The sequence below is a fragment of the Abramis brama genome (assembly GCF_963993115.1).
Source record: "Abramis brama genome assembly, chromosome: 20".
Taxonomy (NCBI): Eukaryota; Metazoa; Chordata; class Actinopteri; order Cypriniformes; family Leuciscidae; genus Abramis; species Abramis brama.
This window is the reverse complement of record NC_139982.1, coordinates 8,123,142-8,141,416: the sequence shown is the minus strand read 5'-3', so window position 1 is coordinate 8,141,416 and position 18,275 is coordinate 8,123,142. Positions and strand designations below refer to the sequence as shown.

The window sequence follows — 18,275 nt, the reverse complement described above, 5'->3', positions numbered from 1 at the left end:
CCACAGACGTACCCTCGGTGGTGCAGCGAGGCGGAATGACCGGCCCAGGCGTGGGTGGCGTAGCGGCCCAGTGCGGGGGCACGGTCATAAGCCGCGTCCTGCCAGAGGAGGCCAGGGGAGGACCAGCGTCCCACGGGGGCGTGCTCTGGCAGGGGTCTGGCGACAGAGGGGGATGAGAGGAGCGTGGCCCGTGGGCGGCGCATACTGTCATCCGAGAACTCTGTAACAGAGGGGGACGAGAGTGGCGAGGCTCGTGAGCGGCGCGCACTGTCATCCGAGAACTCTGTGTGGTCAGAGAAGGATATGTCAGTTCTTTACAAGGATTCTCCCCCGGCCCTCCACCGGGGGAAGGAGTGGTCCTGCTAACAGCTCCTGAGAAGAACTGAGTCCTACTTCCAAGCTGCCGTCTCAGGAGTGCTGCTTAGCCTGGCGTTTAGCCGGCTAAGGGGCAGAGACAGGCGGTGCCACCCTCCTGCGACCTCCTCGTGCTCGGGGCCGGTGAAGGCTCGAGGGGAGGAGCCGCAGGGAGGCGGTGTCGGCGGGAAGCAGGCAAAGGAGACCACACGGACAGATGACCGTCGGTGCAGAAGGTCCTCAGCCTGCTTATAGAGTGATCGAAGACTGTTGGGCGCAGTCCTCAACCACACTGCCGACCAGGCTGCCCGTCTCAAGAGTGCTGCTTAGGCTGGCGTGTGACAGTCTAAGGGGCGGAGACGGGCAGCGCCACCCTCCTGCGACTTACTCCTACTCAGGGCCGGTGAAGACCCGAGGGGGAGCAGCTGCATGGAGGGGGCCTTGGCGGGAAGCAGACCAAGGAGACCGCATGGATGGATGACCATCGGTGCAGGACCCGAGTCTGCTTCAGGTGGTCGAAGCCACACCGCCAAAGAGCCCAGCCCGGGACATGGGGGAGCTGAGAAAATGAATTCTCAGACTGCCCCACATCAACCTGGCTAAGCCCATGTCTGGACCACACTAGTGGACATCACCTGACCCAGGATCACGCAGGTACCGATGTCGCCTGAGCGAGGTCAGTAGTGTGCGTGGCGGAACAACCAGGCCGGGCATGGGAGGCATAGCGTCCCAGCATGGGGGCGTGGTTTAAGTTTCCGCGTTCTGCCAGGGTTGGCCAGGGAAGGACTAGCGTTCCACTGCGGCCGGTTCGGACAGAACTCCCAGGACAGCACTGCATCGAAGGCGACACAGCACTACACGACTGTGTCACGATAGTGACAGAGAACCTACAGACCATGATCGCCTCGCGATCGGAAGCAGCGAAGGCGGAGGACGCCCGCGTGCCGCGAAAGTCACGTGGACTCCCGCGGAGCGCAGGCGTCCTGATGCACATCCGGGAGAAGTTTACAGCACTCGGGGGGAGGGCAGGGCCACTCCAACCGATGCTTACAGCCGCCCGGGAAAGCATGGCTGACAGCTCTGGATCAGTCCCGGCAACGATGGCACTCCCGTGGGAGGCAACGCAGCCGAAACTTCATTTCCAGAGGAATCAAGCCCGCCTTGTGATGCTGTGAGTGACATGACACAATCTGCTGGAGCCCCGAATGAAAACACTGGGTCCCCGAGAGGAACCAGGCACACACGGAGGCCCCACGGTTTGCGATGTGGAGGGGGGGCGTGGCCCGAGGAATGCTCGTCGGAAATATGCCACACTAACCCTCAGATCACCCTGGCCACCAGCCAAAGTATCCCCTCTCGAGGAAGAGATAGATTGGGGTGTGGCAAAGGGGACTCTCACTCTTTACAGAGATCATTGAGTCTCGATCTATAAACATCGCGATGGTCATGTTCCCGCAATGAAAACATGACTCATCCGCGAGCGCTGCCGAGCGTGATTAAGCCCAACACGCGAAACAGCGCTCGTGACCGTTAGGCAGATGAATCACGCGCACACATCCAGGAAATACACGGGCGAGCCGTCTTGAAAAAGACGTGCCACGTGCAGCTCTTTTAGAGAGAGGAAAAAGCTCAACAGAGTGCTGAAGCGCCCAGGGAGAAACACACACACACTGTCGGCAGATCACTGCACAGACCACCAGCAGGAAATGCGATCTCGCTGGAACGCGCCGTGACACCAACACTGAAGAGCCGCTCGTCTCGAAGAGTGAAGATGATTCAGAATGGCTTGTAGGAGTGAAGAAATCTCTTGGCTCCGAAGCGAAAACATATCTGCGTTTTGCCAGCGTACTTCCTTATATACCCCCGGCGTGGGGCGGAGATACGCTATGCAAATTCCGCAGACCCATGGCATTTCATTGCCATTGGCTCGTTTTATATACTCGAAGGTGAGAGGCTTTCTAAGCGAAACCCCATTCGTCGTCATCCGACGTAACTCGGAGTTACTACGAAAGGGAACCCTGTTCTTCTGCAGTTTGATTCCCCTGCTGAGGGTCAAAAGTTACATAGTGTAGCTTGAATATTTTGTGGTAACCGTTTTATAAAAGCAATTTGTCACTTGATGGCCTGCTGTATTATGAATATAGTCACAACTTGGGGTTCGGCAGGTTGTGCTTAACGCCATTCATGATTATTTATATTCATACAAATATAGCAAATTCTTTCGTGCCTTATTTCTTAAATGATGTTTCCTTTTTCATTAGGACTAACTTTAAAAACGTTTGTTTTGTACAAAAGTACAAATCAAGCATACGTAGTTCTGGCAAGTCACGTACGTTACTCAAGTGCGCATCAGCTGACCTAGGATTGACCTATGACCAGGGATGTAGTGGAGGCTAAACGCACGTAAACGCCATTTACGCACCTCCCAAAATTTGGAAATAGCGTTTACCCACCTCCAAAGTGCGTTTATCCACCTCTAAATTGCGTTTATCCACCTCTAAATTGCGTTTATCCACCTCTAAATTTCACGTTATTTGAGCGGACTTTGCTTTTCCAGTGCGTGATCGCCGATCGGCACATGATTCGAGCATTTGGGGCGTTAACTACAGAGCAGAACGCGCAGCGCGCAAACACGAAGCAGAGAGCGCAGCGCGCCGACACACACACACACACACACACACACACGGAACAAAGAGAACGGCGCACACACATAGCAGAAAACACACGCTCGTGAAGTTAGTAAACAAGCTGCGCGAGAATGAAACTTGATCGCAGCCGCAACAGGAAATCATTAAAATGATGAAAAAAAAAAAAAAAATAGTGATTTTTTTATTCATTACAGGCAGCCGGTTTAATGTAGGGAGCATGTCAAAACCCAACTGTACAAGAGATTCAGAAGGAATCAAGCCTGCACCAGGTTAAAGACTTTTCCCTCTACAGGGAAACACTGATCCACATTTTTCTGATAGACCAAACAACTAATAAATTAATCGAGTAAATATTCAACAGATTAATCAACTATGAAAATAATCCCAAATCCCTAATCATTATGCATAAGTGCATTGCATTGAAGGCCCTGGATATAAGCCTCCCTCTCTATCTCTCTTAAATATTTTTGTTCTCTCTGTTTTGTCATTTAGTAAACTTTATAGATTTCAACCATATTATTCCTTTTTGAGTCTCTTTAACAAGAACTTAGATTAATGTATGAATTGAATAGTGATTGTGTGACTTATGATGAGGGAACAACCAGTGATACCCTTGGTAGTACCATCAAATGATAGCCTATAGCGATGTCATCAGGAGGATACACATACACCGGTAGGCAGTGGCCCACCTTACCGGGTGACCACGTCGTGGTCCACCAGAATTTATTGTTTACCCACCTCTTTTTTTACCACTACACCTCTGCCTATGACTTCTACCTAGGATCTGAGGCCTATCACAGCATCCTATATATAAGGTCCATTATAGTGTGAGTTTAGTGTGCCATTTTAAAGACATGGGACAGTCTTGCGCACTTTCCTGTTGCGTACACGCGCTCTCAAGTTGCCAAGACCCAAGTGTGGGTATTTGGACAAGGCAAATGTTATCAGCAGCTTAGCTAATTATCTCGTTGCTCAGGAGCTAATTTAATAGCGAGTTCAGCGGGGAAAACCATATCTCAATAATTGTGCAATCGGGAATTTAGCAAGAATGATTTGTTCCCCTCACGGATTTCACCTCAGATTTAAGTTTGTGAACTTGAATACGCGAATTCGACGCATTGATTATAAGCTGCTTGATTTGATTTGGAAGTGACCCGAGTAAGCATTGCTTCTCGAATCACTGCATTATTGATATGGACTCTTTGCCCGCAATCTCTCTGAAGTTATACTAGATGACTGCCTCAAGAACAAAGTTTAGACGAGATCTGCACTCTCCACGCACTGAAGGAGAATGATATCAAGAAGGAGATCAAGCATCCACGTCACAGCTGGCTATTTCACCCTCCATTCATCTCTCAACGTCTTCACGAAGCTAAGCTAAGTTTTCCTTTTTTATGCTCATTGGTTAAAATCTTAAAATCTATCAGGTTATTGGCAACATAAAGTCCTTGTTGCTTAGGCTGGGTATTACCACACAATTGCTTAAGGCTTATAGTTGTTTTCAGTAAAGCTTGCGATTATATTGATAATGCCTTACTTTTTGTTGTCATTAAGGCAACATGCTTGTTGCTGCCAACATGCAACCTATAGGGACACAACACCTATCAAAGCATCTATAATGTTCATTCAGTGTTATCAGCAGCTTTATCGCGTTGCTCAGGAGCTTACCCAGCAAACACATTTACGTTGTGGCAACGTCTGTGGCACGTTGCATTTCTGCTATGGCAACGTCGCTGTCTACGTGCTCGCAACATTGTAACAACGTAGAATTGTAAGACACTACAGGGCTGTAGCAATGCTGTTGCGCGACATTCAGCAACTGAGAGATGACGGTCTGGCCATTTTTTTGTTTTTATGCTAGATAGGCCTATAGATATCCCCCATTTAGCATTTTATGTTTTGAGGTTAATTTTTAATTAGTCATATGTTAGATAATTATATTGTTTTTGTTTAAATATTGTTTATCCTTATTATTATTTAATGGGGCTATCAGTAAATTAGCCTAATTAAAATCAACACCAGCAAGTGTACATTTTGAAGAGTAAAAAAAAACAGAAGGTTACATTAATTCAACTTTATTAAAACTGCATATGGTAATCAAATTGCACTTCCAAAAGTCATACATTTGTGAGAAGAAAAACAAACAAACAAACATATTATACACCCAGCAAATACAGAACGTTGGCGCAACGTACCCAACCTTCTAACAACGTTTTAACAACATGGCCAAAAGGTTGCTATAACTACGTTGTGTAGTGAAGGTTGTTACAGCGTTGTCACAATGTTGACATTGAACTACCGTTCAGGGCCATTGCTTAAGGTTGTGCTTAGGGTGTCTGGACAACCACTGGACGACATATGTACTCGTCACTGTCCTGAAGCGGGAAAATCAGCCTTTTAAATTCCAACCACCTGTTGGGCTCATTGTGTTCTCATTCATCATCGAGCAAGGATACGTGAGTATTGCATTTAGCCTACCTCAGCTATCATACCCAACCTACAACTTTAATTTCTAATGTGATTAATGTAGCCTCGCTTGCACTGTTTAGTTTTTCGTTTGATTTTTCCGCTATTTAGTCTCATTCGTTTCTTTGCTCCTCTGGATTTGTGGATGTTCTACTGTGCGCTATAGACCCGGTTTTGTTCATTAAATTTTCTGATCTGCCTTTGCTTTTTATGTTTTATTTATTATACTTAAAATAAATTTGTATATTCGTTTATTTTTTTAATATTTTTTTTCACAAATGTATGACTTTTGGAAGTGCAATTTGATTATATGCAGTTTTAATAAAGTTGAATTAACGAAACCTTCTGTCATTTTTACTCTTCAAAGTGTAGGCTACACTTGCAGGTGTTGATAACCCCATTAAATAATAATATAGATAAACAATAAACGATAAAAAGTATATAAGGTAACACTTTATAATAACGTCCAGTTGTAAGTCATTTATAAGTGGTTAGTTAATGATGAACTAATCATTTACAGAACATTCATAAATGATTAGCAAGTGATATACTAACATTTTATGTATGTTTTGTAAATTTCCGTTACAAGTCATTTACTAGTGATTAGTAAATGATTATTTAATTATTTACGAAACATGACTATGCATTCATAAATGATTAATAAGTGATATATTCATTATTGTATGTATGTTTTGTAGATTCAGTTAGAAGTCATTTACAATTGATTAGTAAATGATTAACTAATCATATACAAATGTTTAATAAATAATGTATTTTTTGTATGTATGTATGTAGCAATTAGAGGGTGCAGAAAGTGTTGTTAATGCCTTGAATACATGTACAGATCATTTGTAACATATTTATGAGTGATGAATAGTTTACACTTTAGATTAGGGGATGCAGAAAGTGTTGTAAATGATTTATAACACATTCTGCATCCCCTAATCTAAAGTGTAAACTATTCATCACTTGTAAATGTGTTACATATACATTCGTAGATAACATTCGTTGATCTTATGCCTTTTTGATTCTTGAAGTGGTAATCTACGAATGATGTGTAAGACATTTACAAGTGATGAATAGTTTACACTTTAGATTAGGGGATGCAGAAAGGGTTGTAAATTATTTATTCATGCGTTTACTAGGGGTGTAACGGTACGTGTATTCGTACCGAACCGTTTTGGTACAGGGCTTTCGGTTCGGTGCACGTGTGTACCGAATGACTGAACGCAATATTTTGTGTGCGGAACATAGGTACATTTTCGTGTTTCCACACGGACATATTAAGTGGCGGAAGCCTTCGCGTTCAGCGCAAATCCCGCCCTGCAGCTGATTCTAAAGTTTTACCAGAGCCCGTCTGGTTTTAGTTTTACCCGTCGTCACTGTAACCTAAACCAATGAAATCGACTGCTGGGCGAAAAAAAGCTTTTCCGCTCCGTGTGCGCCGCCGCACTCTCCGTTCCGTGTGTGTGTGTGTGTCTGCGCGCTGCGCTCTCTGCTCAATGTTCGACTCCGTGTTTGCGCTGCGCGTTCTGCTCTGTCGTTAACGGCCCAAACACTCCAATCATGTACCGATCATGCACTGGAAAAGCAAAGTCCGCTCAAAGTCCTTCCCCCGGTGTTTCATTTAATTAGGTGATTCTAAGTTTAATTATTGATGATTACAAGCTTGGAGGAATTGCAATTAATTACAGCAAATTGTGCAATTAAAGTTCATTTTTTTCCCAGTCTTAATTTTTAAATATGAGCAGGCCTACAAGCTGGGATTGGTAATGCTGCACTGTAATCATAGTTATTTATTTATATTTTTCATTAAATTTATTATGTGATATTGGTTTGAGACTGAGAGTATTTTATTTAGTGGAGAACTTTGCAGCAGTATTTTATTTCTTATTCTTTTTTTTAATTTTATATATATTTTATTATATTTTATTAAAAAGTGTTTAAAAAAAAGTGCAAACAAATTGTTAAAAAAAGTTTATAGTAATAAACAACCTGCAGTTTAATATTTGCATTTCTTTCCCTTACTGTACCGAAAATAAACCGAACCGTGACTTTAAAACCGAGGTACGTACCGAACCGTGATTTTTGCGTACCGTTACACCCCTATATCATCTACATATCATCTATTACATATCATCTATAACAGGTGTTGAACACTGTAGTGTAGTGTAGTGTAGTGTGTACTGCAGTGTAAGTGCTGACTGGTGAGGGTATAGACAGCTGTCTTCTGTAGTGTGTAGTGTAGTGTAGTGTAGTGTAGTGTGTACTGCAGTGTAAGTGCTGACTGGTGAGGGTATAGACAGCTGTCTTCTGTAGTGTGTAGTGTAGTGTGCACTGCAGTGTAAGTGCTTACTGGTGAGGGTATAGACAGCTGTCTTCTGTAGTGTAGTGTGTAGTGTAGTGTGCACTGCAGTGTAAGTGCTGACTGGTGAGGGTATAGACAGCTGTCTTCTGTAGTGTGTAGTGTAGTGTGTACTGCAGTGTAAGTGCTGACTGGTGAGGGTATAGACAGCTGTCTTCTGTAGTGTGTAGTGTAGTGTGTAGTGTAGTGTGTACTGCAGTGTAAGTGCTGACTGGTGAGGGTATAGACAGCTGTCTTCTGTAGTGTGTAGTGTAGTGTGTAGTGTAGTGTGTACTGCAGTGTAAGTGCTGACTGGTGAGGGTATAGACAGCTGTCTTCTGTAGTGTGTAGTGTAGTGTGTACTGCAGTGTAAGTGCTGACTGGTGAGGGTGTAGACAGTTGTCTTCTCTGAAACACATGTAGTCTTTAACCACTCACTGTGCACCTGATGTGAGCAAAACATACAAAAAAATTTAACATCATTTATTAAACATTTATGAAACGCATAGTCATGTTTTGTAAATGATAGGTTAATCATTAACTAATCAATTGTAAATGACTTGTAACGAAATTTACAAAACATACATAAAATACTAGTATATCATTTGCTAATCATTTATGAATGTTCTGTAAATGATTAGTTCAACATTAACCAACCACTTATAAATGACTTACAACTGAACATTATCATAAAGTGTTACCGTATAGGATTATATAACAAAATACACCATATAAAAATATTGTCAGACCGTCATCTCTCAGTTGCTGAATGTCGCGCAACAACGTTGCTACAGCCCTGTGAGGTCTTACAATTCTACGTTGTTACAATGTTGCGAGCAAGTAGACAGCGACGTTGCCATAGCAGAAATGCAACGTGCCACAGACGTTGCCACAACGTAAATGTGTTTGCTGGGCAGGGAGTGGACTAACTAGCATGAGCAAACATGCAAAAATCTGGCAAATAAACGAATGAGACGACAAATCAAAGGAAAATATAAACAGGTGTGCGAGCAGTTACAAACTTTTTTTTTCTCTGTGCGTTTCCCCCCCCCCCCCCCCCCCCCAAAAAGTAAAAAACATTGATGTGCAACAAGTAGGCTAAGCGCTGTTGCTGAATCAATTACTCATCATTAAAGTAATTTTTGCTTCATACTTTTGGCATAAAGTTATTAAATATTTGTCATACCTGACCAGAAGATGTTCAAATAAATGTCACATTAGACAAGGAAGTTGTAGGTTGTTTGAATTACGTATCTTATTTAGCTGAGGTAAATTAAACGCAATTCTCGCGTATGGATTGCTTGATGAAGAATGAGAGACGGCCCAATGGTCAGTTGAAATTTAAAAGTCTGATTTTCGCGCTTCAGGGCAGTGACGAGTACATATGTCGTCCAGTGGTTGTCCAGGCACAACCTTAAGCAATGGCCCTGAACGGTGGTTCAATGTCAACATTGTGACAACGCTGTAACAACCTTCACCACGCAACGTAGTTATAGCAACCTTTTGGCCATGTTGTTAAAACTTTGTTAGAAGGTTGGTTACGTTGTGCCAACGTTCTGTGTTTGCTGGGTATTACCCTTCTCTATCCCCAGCTCCTCCTCTCGTCCATTCAGGACTTGGCCTTTTGATATTCCTCTTTGAATCAGACTCCATTCTTCTTGAATTATATTGTTTCATTTAATTATTGTCATTAAGAACATTAATGATTGATATCGCATTACCTTGTTTCTGTTCTGTTACCCTAAGGCGCCGTTCACATATCGCGCCTAAAAACGCGCAGAAAACGCTAGGCGCGCCGCATTCTCCTTTTTCCAATGCGCTAGGGCGGTTGTGCTCCGGAGGCGTCTGTCGTTGCTAAGCAACCATCAGCTGCGCTCTCCGGCAGCAAGGAAATTTCAGCAATGGATTTCCACCACCGAAAAACCCTTGCTGTAACTCTGTTACAAGATTTATTTACTAAGAAAAGTAAAAAACGCAGCAGTGTTTGGGTGCACCCGATACTACAAAAACGCAAAAACGTGACGAAGCTGATTAGTTGGTTCTTGTCACGTGACCTACGGTGCGCTTGCGGCATTCTGAAAAGTTGAGATGTTTTTATCTCGATGCGGCGCGGAAGCGCTTGGAAAAAACGAGCGCGTCGCTTCCATTATGAGCGTGCATACCGCGCGCCTACATTTGAAATAACGAACTTGAGCGCGTAAAAGACGCGATATGTGAACAGGCCCTAAGGGGCTTATCACTACTCTCCCTGTGCTTATCCTTGCTAGGCTGCAATAGTTGCGCAGGGAGTTCTTGCCCAGAACAGAACTAGGCTATACCATCAATCCAAACTGTATGCTAATTCTTAATCATCTTGACGATAGTGGTCCTAACAAACAACAGTTAAATGGTTATTTACCTTGTAGCACATGGTCCCTGCTGGGCACTTGCATCAGGAGAAATGTTGATATTCTTCACTGTCACTTTAGAGCAGGGTAGAGAGTCATTATGAAGGAGCCCTGAGATATCTATGAAAAAATATCCAGGATTAGTACAACATTTAGTAGGTGAGACGAGAAGATACACGTTATTTTGTTCGCTATTTTTAAGAAATCTTCAATGACAGAATATGTGACTGAAAGTCACAAAATGCAAAACAATGCAGGTGCATTTTGAAATGTTTTAACTAATCTAGAGCTGTCACAAACGATTGTTTTAGTAATCGAGTAATCAGTCGATTATTTTGATTGAGGAATTGGATAATATTTTTGTGGTAATAAAAATAGAGCTAAGTGAACAATAGCATTTAAAATGTTTTAAAATAGGCTACATATATAATAACAATGAGTCAATGATAATTGGTTCAAATAAAGTATCGAAAGCAAGGAATCATATGGTTTTATTGAACACCACTGTTAAAATACATAGGCTAATGTAATATAGTACAGACTACAGTATAATCAACTTCGGTACATTACGCATTATAACAAATGCCTGCAGAGGGCGCCAACAGCCTGGTGATTGTTGTTGTTACAACTTACAGGATGATCAAATCTTTGTTTAATATTGGCCAATGAAAAAGTACACTTAATCTTTAATATTTGGCCACTTCTTTAAGATAGTTAGAATTGTTACGACATGTGCCCATCCAAACATGCAAACTCAGAGCGAGGGTTTAAACTTTTTATTAAAATAGCGATGAATAACAAATCATTCCGAAACCCGCAGCTAATATATTTTTTTATTGAATCACAGCCTTTGTGATTTCACAAATGGTTTTAATGTCATTCAGCGGCTGCAGCCTTAGAAAACGGTCTAATAATGTAGTCTACTGATTCTCGTCTGTGGAATGTGCCACTTCAGTTATTTTGCTGGTTAATAACATGGGTAAATTGCAATTGAGGATTTTTAAGTCGAGTACTCAAATTCAATCGAGGAATCGTTACAGCCCTATCTTGTAACGAATGTCACTTCAGTTATTTCTGAGTATGAGACAGAACAACATAATGCAAAAGAGATTTTGCCACAAACTCAACGAAGTCACTTGAAGGCTATCCTGCAACCCTTAATGCCTGTAACGCTGTGGTACGCAGGGGAGGAGACAAGAGGCCATTTCTTTAAATAGATGTCAATGGAGGAGAGGCTTTATTACACTGTATTAACCGTTTTTTGAGGAAATGGCTTATCATTTAATGAATCGACAGCCCAGCGGCTAATCTTGAACATGTTTGCTCTTAAACACTAGTTCACTAGCGTGAAATCGCAGTGGGAACGCCTCCAGCGTAGTGCGTCTGAAGCATGAATGAAATCAGTCAATGGCGAGACAGAACGTAGTAGGCGGGTGATGTCACCGACCAGGAAACTATAAAGCACCCCTGAAAACACAAGCGAACAGCCTTTTGTTACTTCAGCATCGATCTGTGTGTGTGTCTGAAATCTGTCTATATATATATATATATATATATATATATATATATATTACTGTGAGAAATGACGAGTGAGCAGCAGTTTAAGCAGTGTGCTCCCCCTTGTACTCGATTTATAACGGGTGGGGATTCACACGATTTATGTGTTGCTTGTTTGGGGATACAGCATGCCCAGTCAGCTCTCGAGGGGGCTGATTGCGTGCATTGCGAGCGTCTGCCTTTGAGAACACTGCGCTTGCGGCGATCGCTCTTTGAGGAGAGCGGCTCGGTGCGCGCTCCCCAGGGCTCGGGTCCCACTTCTGTCGAGGCAGAGCGGCGGCGCTTGACCTGGGGATCGCAGATGGATCTCACCGCGGGGTTTGAGACGGGCTCCGCCCTATCTCAGCCTTCTCCGGTGAGACTCAGTACCTCTATCCCGGCTCTGGAAGCCCGCGCTGCGGTTACTTCTGCCCGGGAAGAGGTACATGTTGTTCAGGAACTTCAACTATCCAGTTCTGAGGAGCTGGATGTTGAAAGTATTGCAACAGATGAGACACGTGAATCGTCATTTCTATATAATAATGAAGATGAGCTTATGGAGGTTTTATCTCGTGCTGTTGAAAAGCTCAGCATTGAGTGGCCAGCTGACAGGCAGGAGTCTAAGCAAAAAAGTAAGCTTGATGAGAGATTTCTGCCCTCACGTGCCCAACCTTCTCGCCGGTGCTTGCCGTTTTTCCCGGATCTTCACACTGAGGTGTCGAAGACCTGGGCTAGACCTGTGTCTAGTAGAGTTTACACTAACACTTCTAATGCATATGGTAACATCATGGGAGCTAAGATCTCTGGTTATGTGACGATGCCAAGGGCGGAGGAGACGCTCGCTAGTTATCTTTCGCCTGAATCGGCATCGTCACTCAAAGCACCGGCCCTTCCCACCAGACCTCTCAAAAATACATCTAAGCTGGTGGGGAAGGCTTACTCGGCGGCGGGCCAGGCAGCTGCATGTTTACACACGATGGCGAACATGCAGGCTTATCAGGCCAACCTGCTAAAGGAAGCTAGTGAGGGGGGGGGGGATTTCTGCTGACACTATCAAAGAGCTCAGGCAGACAGCTGATCTCACTCTCCGGGCCACCAAGGAGACCGCGAAATCAATCGGTCGGTCTATGGCAGCCCTGGTGGCCACGGAGAGGCATTTGTGGTTGAGCCAGACTTCCATGAAAGAGAAAGATAAGTCACTTATTTTGGATACCCCTATTTCGCCTGCTGGTCTCTTTGGTGATGCATTACATTCAGTCACAGAGAGGTTCCAGGAAGAAAAGAAACAGGCGGCAGCTTTTCATAAATTTATTCCCCTCAAAATAAGGGTTCAAAGTGGGGCTGCTGAGCGAGGGCAGTCACACCCGCCGAGTAGCTCATCAAGGCAGAGAGCGCAGCAGATACAGAGCGTTGCGTCTCGTGCCCCCCCCGCAGAGAGGCTGGAGGGATGAGACGGGGCACTCTCAGACGAGGTCTTCGCGGGGCAGGGCTGATTTGAGGACAGTCATTGTCGCCAAGAAGGCCGTGTCTAAACGGTCCTGACGTCCGCAGCGTCAGGATTAAATCTGAGGGTGGCCCCCATCGAGAGAGACCTGTGTTCACCTCCCGTAAGGGTGCCTTGTCTCTCCCGCTACCCTCAGGGGTCTGTACTACTAACCCTGCCAGAACAGGGCGTAGTGAGATCCGGCGAGCTTTTTCCCGAGGGTCGCTCGCCCCCTCCTTTGAGGGCTCTGGGGTGCACAGACCAGTTGTTCCCTACAGGTGCGCCGTTACAGGGTACTGTGTCTGTCACACAGAACATTCAACCAGAGGCCAGCCTCGAGAGGCTGGTTCCCTTAGTAGATTTTCTAGTGGAATGGAAAAATCTTCCCAATGTGTCTCAGTGGGTCCTGCACACAATCGAAAGAGGTTACGCTATACAGTTCAGGTCTCGTCCGCCTCGGTTCAGCGGGGTTCTTCCCACTGTGGTGGGCCCCAAGCAGGCTCTGGTAATGGAACAGGAAGTTATGACTTTTCTTCAAAAAGGAGCTATAGAACGGGTTCCTCCTCCCAGCAGGGAGTCAGGCTATTACAGCCAATACTTCATTGTTCCAAAGAAAGACGGGGGGTTGCGTCCGATTTTAGATCTGCGTTTCTTAAATCGCACTGTAGGGAAACTCAAGTTCAAGATGCTTACTCTCAAACAGATCGTGTCACAAATCAGGTCCGAGGACTGGTTTGTCACGATAGATCTAAAGGACGCCTACTTCCATGTGTCTATTCTTCCTCAACATCGGAAGTTCCTGAGGTTCGCTTTCGGGGGCGAAGCGTACCAGTATCGGCTCTTACATAAACCATCAGGGGGGTCTGCGGTCGCGTCCATTATGCAAGCTAGCCAGTCAGATCCTTCTATGGTCCCAGGGGAAACTTCTGTCTTTGAGAGCGATTTATCTCCCGGGGTATCTGAATCGAGGGGCAGACATCCTATCGAGGCAGGGGCCGAGGCCCGGGGAATGGAGACTTCACCCCGAGGTGGTGGAGCTCCTTTGGGGACATTTCGGTCGTGCCGAGGTAGACCTTTTTGCTTCCAGAGAGACATCACACTGTCCACTGTGGTTCTCTCTCAGCCATCCAGCCCCGCTGGGGTTGGACGCTATGGTACAGGCGTGGCCGAGGTCGAGGTCGCCTGTATGCTTTTCCACCGATCGCTCTGCTCCCAGGAGTTCTGGAAAGGGTTCGCCGGGATGGAGTCAGCCTACTCCTGATAGCCCCGTTCTGGCCGGCCCGAGTATGGTTCTCGGACCTTGTGTCCCTCCTCGACGGCTCTCCCCTGGAGATTCCAATCAGGAGGGACCTACTCTCTCAGGCGTGTGGGTCGATCCTTCACCCCCGCCCAGAGCTATGGAGACTATGGGCTTGGCCTCTGAGGGGGCTCAGCTCATAGAATCCGGTCTCTCGACTGAGGTCGTTGAGACCATTCTCCAATCCAGAGCTCCCGCTACGAGGAGGTTATATGCCGCGAGGTGGAAACTTTTCACCTCCTGGTATGGAGAGCGCCAACAGGACCCAGTTAACTGCCCGGTTGGTACAGTGCTGGAGTTCCTGCAGGCCCGTCTCTCCACGGGGTTATCCCACTCCACACTGAAGGTGTACGTGGCGGCCCTGGCTGCTTACCACGCCCCTTTGAGTGGAGTTTCTCTTGGGAGACACCCACTTATATCTCGCTTCCTTCGTGGCACTTTGAGGCTGAGGCCAGCAGTACGCACGAGGGTGCCATCATGGGACTTGGCCATCGTCCTAGAGGGTCTCTCCCTGGCTCCCTTCGAGCCCCTTAAAGAGGTTTCCGAGAAGTTCCTTACTCTCAAAACTATTTTTCTGCTTGCTATTTCGTCTCTCAAGAGGATTGGAGACATTCAAGCACTCTCGGTTGCTCCCTCGTGCCTGGAATTCTCACCTGGCATGGCTAAGGCCTTCCTCTATCCTAGGCCAGGTTATGTTCCAAAGGTTCCGACTACTGTAGTTAGACCTGTCATACTGCAGGCTTTTTGTCCTCCTCCGTTTCTGACGTCGGACCAGGAGAAACTTAATTTGCTCTGCCCAGTTAGGGCTCTAGATGCGTATGTCCACAGAGCTGCCCTGTGGAGGAAGTCTGAACAGCTGTTCGTTTGTTTTGGGCTGCCCAACATGGGGTGCCCGGCATCTAAGCAAAGGATGAGCAAGTGGGTGGTCGAGGCCATCTCACTTGTTTACGAGTCGGCCGGTCAGCCTTCACCTTTGGCTGTACGGGCTCACTCCACCCGGAGTATGGCTGCTTCTAAAGCTCTCCTTTCAGGAGCTTCTCTTCAGGACGTCTGTGATGCGGCAGGCTGGTCCTCACCGCACACATTCGTCAGGTTCTATAGTCTCGATTTTAGCTCCACTCCTGGGGCGCAAGTTCTTTCGTCAGCCTGTGCGCCTTGATTTCACACGACGGAGACTTGCTCGCAATACGTGGGTATTGCGTTCCCACTGCGATTTCACGCAGCGGTAGTCCCTGATGGGGAACGTCCCGGGTTACGTATGTAACCCTAGTTCCCCGAAGGGACGGACGCTGCGTGTCCTGCCATACTCCCGGCATCCCCGTGGATCGTTTGCTTCAGTAACATTTAGGCTGTTCACTTGTGTTTTCAGGGGTGCTTTATAGTTTCCTGGTCGGTGACGTCACCCGCCTACTACGTTCCGTCTCGCCATTGACTGATTTAATTCATGCTTCAGACGCACTACGCTGGAGGCGTTCCCACTGCGATTTCACGCAGCGTCCGTCCCTTCGGGGAACTAGGGTTACATACGTAACCCGGGACGTTTTGGATTGATCTATTTTTAGAGTTTACATTAAAAAAAAACTACGTATGGCATCAAAGTACCTCAAGAGCAATTTGAGAGTAGACGGAGCACCTCGTTGCAGCTTTTGTTGCTGAAAAAACAAACAAACTTGAAAACTCCTGAGAGTGCTTTATATTTAAAGATTGCTTTATATTTGCACATTTACAGCGGCAAGCTTTAAAACTTTTTATATGTTCTTGTTATTCTTATGGTTTCTATTATTATTTAAGTTGCTCTTTCATGCTGTAGTTTTTTCTTTTTTCCTTCAATGCAAATGACTGCAAGCGGCAACTCTCGCCGATCGGTTACACCCAGCCGCAGCCGTCGAACACACTTATGTAACCTACCAGCATCAGTTGTTGCATCACCGCCATTCATGGCATAGTAAAGTGTCCATAGTATGCACATTTCAGAATCTTGGCGGAAGAAGTAGGTCTTATAGGTTACTTTTTGACTACTATTTTAGGAGTACTGCGCATTCAGACATATGTCTTTTGTTACCGTAGCCCATCTCTGACTCAGCTCCTTCATGCTGATATCGCGAGACAGCTTTCACCTCAACAAGAAATATCAGGTGCTTTTGACTTCGGGTGCGGCTGGATGTAACTGATCGGTGAGAGCTGCCGCTTGCAGTCAGGAAGAAGCTGAAAACGGAGACGCGAAGTCGGACACTTTCTGCTTCCCATAGTGATGCTTGTGCTGTGTTTGCATACTTTCACAGCTGAAGTGAAATAAATGCAATATTTGTCAAATACAGATATTTCAGAGACATTTTCATTCAATACATTATGTAGCCTACTTCTTAATACAGCATCTGTTTGTACAAGAATAAGTTCACCATAAGCCTACTCTATTTAAATAGCCTACCCAATGAAGTCGGGTCTACGTTATAACATCGCGGTGACATTAAAATAGCTTTTACTGTTATAAAAACAGATTTGTGAGCTTTGGTGGAACTGAAGGTCAGAATAAACACGAAACGCACGTGACCGTTGTCATGGGGTGAATCTGGTCAATTGTGGAAAAGCTGTGTCATCATCAGAGCTTGTGCAGCCGCTCTTGAGAAGCTGCGCTGGCTGAGTCAGCTGTCTGCTCTCAAATCGCTCTCACGGTACTATGCCATACATCACAGTCATGTGGCATCAGCGATGTTTCAAGTCGGAAAACATTTCTAACTGGCATACACTGCTTCAAGTCAACCGCCAATTGGCCTGCGCAACACTGCACGAAGTCAAACAAGCCTATCGTTACATTTTAATATCGTGAGATCTCAGCACACAAGATCTGGTCACACCCCTAACATCTAGCTAAATGTTCTCAGAACATTTCAGCTGTAGAATATTGCAGCCGCCCATTAGAATTATTGCCATCATAGCCTCACACAGAACTTGTTCGCAAAATAAATGGAAAAGAATTCAGGGGTGTAAAACCAGAAGTTTAATTTCTTTAAGTTGACACAGTGTGGCATTATTGCACAAGGTGTGAAAAAGCAGTGAGACGCAGTGGTCACAGACATTTGTCTAGCTAGCACATGCTGTTCTAAGTGCTGAGGTGGACAGTAACAAAGTAAATGTAGGCCTACTTGAGTACTGTACTTCAAATCAAATCAAATAAAGTATATTTGTATAGCGCTTTTCACAATACAGATTGTATCAAAGCAGCTTTACAGTATTAAATTAAAATAAAATAATACAACAGGGTTTGTCTCTAGTGGAATTTATTGATTGATAAGATAAAATTAAATATCCCCAAAATATCCCCAAGTACTTAAGTACACTTTTTGAGTATCTGTACTTGTTACTTTAACTTCACTACATTTGAAAGACAAATATCATACTTTTTACTCCACTACATTTCTGTCAAGGTCCTTGAGGAAAAAAGTAGTTATGTTAGTTAGGGCATGATTTTTTTGTCTCTAAAACATGATTGGATTTTTGCGGGTGACAGACAGCCTATCAGTAATCACTATTGTAGGGTCATGTGTCTTGAAGTTCAGTGATCAATACGATTTCTCTCTACTAGTGATCTGTGAGAGACAGTATCTTTGTCATAACTAACGGTTTGAAAGTTTTGTTTTCATAGCAAAATAAGTATTTCTGTTTTACTCTTTGTTAAAGCAGTATTGCTGTTGGGCAGTTATACAGCTATGGTTGTGTAGCTGTTTTTTTTTTCTGATCAGTTTGTATTTACAGACCACTT

General features: G+C 45.0%; 1 protein-coding gene across 2 annotated transcripts in view; it reads right to left on the bottom strand.

The window, feature by feature from the left end:
• LOC311070641 (meprin A subunit beta-like) overlaps positions 1–18,275 on the bottom strand; it is a 57,274-nt gene that overhangs the window by 30,017 nt on the left and 8,982 nt on the right. For both annotated transcript variants that reach the window (XM_084094635.1, XM_084094636.1), the window contains one exon: positions 10,211–10,319. In XM_084094635.1, the coding sequence (XP_083950761.1) occupies positions 10,211–10,319 (109 nt within the window). The remainder of the gene's footprint in view (positions 1–10,210; positions 10,320–18,275) is intronic.